The sequence below is a fragment of the Dunckerocampus dactyliophorus genome, chromosome 15 (assembly GCF_027744805.1).
Source record: "Dunckerocampus dactyliophorus isolate RoL2022-P2 chromosome 15, RoL_Ddac_1.1, whole genome shotgun sequence".
Classification (NCBI taxonomy): Eukaryota; Metazoa; Chordata; class Actinopteri; order Syngnathiformes; family Syngnathidae; genus Dunckerocampus; species Dunckerocampus dactyliophorus.
In genome coordinates, this window is record NC_072833.1 from 16,636,381 (window position 1) to 16,640,179 (window position 3,799).

General features: G+C 45.2%; 1 protein-coding gene across 5 annotated transcripts in view; it reads left to right on the top strand.

Moving 5' to 3' along the window:
- The window catches only part of htr2cl1 (5-hydroxytryptamine (serotonin) receptor 2C, G protein-coupled-like 1), an 81,809-nt gene extending 78,535 nt beyond the window's left edge, over positions 1–3,274 (top strand). For all 5 annotated transcript variants that reach the window (XM_054753096.1, XM_054753094.1, XM_054753099.1 and 2 more), the window contains one exon: positions 77–3,274. In XM_054753096.1, coding sequence (XP_054609071.1) covers positions 77–658 — 582 coding nt within the window. In that variant the 3' untranslated portion in view covers positions 659–3,274. The remainder of the gene's footprint in view (positions 1–76) is intronic.
- The last annotated feature ends 525 nt before the right edge of the window (positions 3,275–3,799 follow it).

Consider the following 3,799-nt stretch of genomic DNA (forward strand, 5'->3'; position numbering starts at 1 on the left):
TCACATCCAAGAGGATCAAGGGCATCACGCATTCTCCTCTAGTCCAATCCATCTTTTTCCTCTCCATCCTTCCCAGGTGCTAGGAATCGTCTTCTTCCTCTTCCTCATCATGTGGTGCCCCTTCTTCATCACCAACGTCGCCTTCGTGCTGTGCGGCGGCTCCTGCAATGAATCCCTGTTGCATGAACTGCTCAACGTCTTTGTGTGGGTGGGCTACATCTCGTCGGGGGTCAACCCACTGGTCTACACACTCTTCAACAAGACCTACAGGAGAGCCTTCTCCAGCTACATCCGCTGCCGCTACAATATGGGCACCAATGCTGCCGCACAGGGCTGCAAGAACCCACCGGGGGGAGCAGCGACATCGTCGTGCCCCTCGCACGCCGTCACGCCCCTGCTGGCGGACAGCCACAGGAAGGAGGGCGTGGACCGCAACAGTAACTGCCGCAATGGCGGGCGGGGGGACAATGGGCGGCTGGCCATCGACCCGGAGGACACAACGGATGACGGCACCCAAATGGGGGGCACGTCGCAGAGCCTCTCAGAGTACCACAACATCAGCGCTCTGTCAGAGACAGAGGCGGAGACGGAGGTAGAGCAAGAGCTGTCACTCATCAGCTACAGCCCCGCCTCCAGGGTGCTCACAAGCAGCGTGTGATGCCACTATGTTTGGACTCTTTGAGCTTGTACCCGAAAGAATGTGCAGGGAGGCTCTTATTGTGAAAGGATTGGCTGCACACAACGCATGTGGGGGTCAGGGCGCAGTCCATGCAGGGGTCAAAGGGCACCAGACTTTACGCGAATCAGATTGACTTTTGTGCAACAGTGCAAACCAGCAAAGAAATTGGATTTTCCTTTAGAATTAAAAAAAAATAATAATACAGGCGGCAGTGAGGAATTTATGGGAACCTCTGGTCTTACAGCGCCCTCTGGTGGCCACACGGAGACGGCATCAACAACCCAGCACCTGAACCGTCCTTTTATAAAAAAGAAAAATGGAAATAAAGGAATAAATAGATCTTTAGATTAGATTAATCAGAGGTATATATACTGTAGGTCTTCCTCATGTTTGCAAAGTGAAATTGAGAGAAGTCACACAATGGCGGCGTGTCATACTGAAGCCACCACCAGCTTTTTAAAAGGCAGCCCAAAGGTCAATGTAGAAATCTTCTAGACATGTTGATGTCGCCAGCAGCACTGCAGAGTCGCCTCATTCATGTTTCTTACAAAGTGGAAGTTACCAGCACCTTCTTTTTCAGGCCAATGTCAAAGAGCAACAGTCAGAGATGACCATTAGAATGATGAGCAGGAGTCAGATTCTGATTCTGTGCACCTTCTTCACGAACAGCGACAAGGATTGAAGACGCTCGACTTTGTGTGAGCCTTAAAGCAGCGGCGTGGAGGAGGAGGGCCCAATCACAATGTCACTGTTTGTGGGAGGTAATGACTGGATTGTAGAGAACTTAGGAGTTCTTTCAAAGTGTGAGGCAGGCCTCCTCATAGGGAGGTGCAGCACCTCGACAAAGATAAAGAAAGCCATCTTTATCAAAGCCACCAAGATACCTTCAGTTATGTCAGGGGTGTCCAAACCTTTTTCCATTGAGGGCTGCAAGTGCATACAAATGGAAGGATGCGTGGAGGGGGACATTTTGTACTTCACTTTCTCCCTGTCAGGGGTCACCACAGCAAGTTAATCGCATGAATATTTTTGACTTCGCTTTTACGCTGAATGCCCTTCTTGACGCAGCCCTGGCCAGGAGGCTGCCCCTTTAGGCACAAGTATGTTTATTTTGACCTGAACACATCAGTGACTGTATAATTCCAACACCATATACTGGAGGTATCACTAGCTCACAAACACGCCGCTAGTCCTCCACGGAACGACACTTCCTCATTGTCAGAGAGGTGCATTCAAGGACACCCTGAAAATCACATTAACATCTTTATTATGCGCGTATGTGTGGTCGAAAAAAACAGAAAGACAAAGGAAAACACTCATTAGCGTAACTCTTACTGCGGAAGTACAATTTGCTGCATTTCAGTGTGCTCAGAAATGCCAGAAAATACATCCTTACCCTCACTAGGGACGCAGTGGTATGCTGGAGCCTATCCCAGCTGACTCCGGGCAAGAGGCAGGGCACTGCTGTATGTTCATAAAATACAGTAAAAAGCATATTTCACACACAATTGCAAATGGAAATTAATCATGATTAATTCGATTTGTTTGATTAATTTGATTACAAATATTAATTTGACAGCCATACTAATGATATATCTGATTAAAAATTTATTTATTTCAGTTTTGCAATATGCCAAGGGCCATGAAAAAACAAGTAGCGGGCTGCACTTTGGACACCCTTGAGTTACTGTATGGCAATATGGGGTGAGCAGAAAGCGCCACAAAATATGATCCAGAAAATCATTTTTTGCTGGGTTATTTTCTCTTGAGGGGAGGCTCACTGTGTCACACTTTGAAGACCCCTCATCTAGAGGCATCTGGTTTACTGGCAGAGTTTGAGGAAAAAGTAAAAGCCTCTCTCATGATAAACATCTTTAGTTTTATCATCTCGTATGCCCAACGCTCCCAATCCAAGTCAGAGAGAACGTGTACACTGTAACATATGAAAAGGATGCGGCGTCCTTAAGCGGGAAGTTACAACAGACTTTTGGTTGCCAGGCAACAAGATAAAAGCTGCATTGCCCCATCTTTCTTTCAAGGTGCTGCTCACAATGTTTTACCTGAGGCCCCTCCCCCTGCAACAAAAAAATAACAAAAAGCACAGCAATATATCTTTTAAACTCCATTCAACTCTGCCAATAAACATCCAGGAAGAAGTCAGAATTGGACTCATTTTACTTTTTTTTTTAATATATATAACATTTTTATTGTGAATGAACATATCTTCTTGCGTTTATACGATAATCACCCAAGCAATGTATGTCTTTCTGTTTCTTTGAAGTGGGATGCTGCAATTTATTTATTAAAAATATGATTCCAATGTGTTCTTTTTGTGAGGCTTTTTCAATGACATTCAAAATACAACACGAAATATTGCAGGACAGGACGACCTGAAAGTGGAAACCTTTTGCTACCCAGACCACAAAAGATTGGATTGAAGAATGATAAAGATCTTGACAACAGCAACCACTAAAGAAAAAATATATATTTTCCCCAATATTATTTTATTACACAGAGGAACAATAAAACAATAACATTAAACCCGACAACAAATGATCGGACACGTGGAATTGTGAATTGTAACGTGAAGTGTTCCAGTGTAACCTGTATGCATGTTCGAAATAAATTAACCCATTACCGTTACCATTTGTCTCAGAAGATCAACAGCTGTCATTACAATGAAATCAGCACCATGGACAGGTACTGTATTTTTAAAGAAACAGCGACGCTCAGTGGAGGGCTTGCTCGCTGTTTTGCCGGGTGGGCGGTGGTCCCGGCTAACCTCGGCAAGTCCCGGAACTCTTCGCCATGCGCATGCTCCTTGGCAACACTTGCCTGCGGTTCCATAGCCTGCGTGAAGCGAGAGGTGAGTCCGAGCAGACATGGGTGCCCTCGAGAACATTCGCCTTCAAAATAAAGCTACGTAAACCTACGTCATGAGACAATAAGACGATTTTCTTTCATGTATATAGTTCAGTATCTAATGTCGTAATAGTTTGTAGAACAATGTCACTGAGGACGATGTTTGTGTATCATAACGAATCGACACTGTTGCCCTACTGGTGCTTTGTTCTGAAATTTACACCGGAAATGTGTTGTTGAAGTTGCACTTGATGCTTG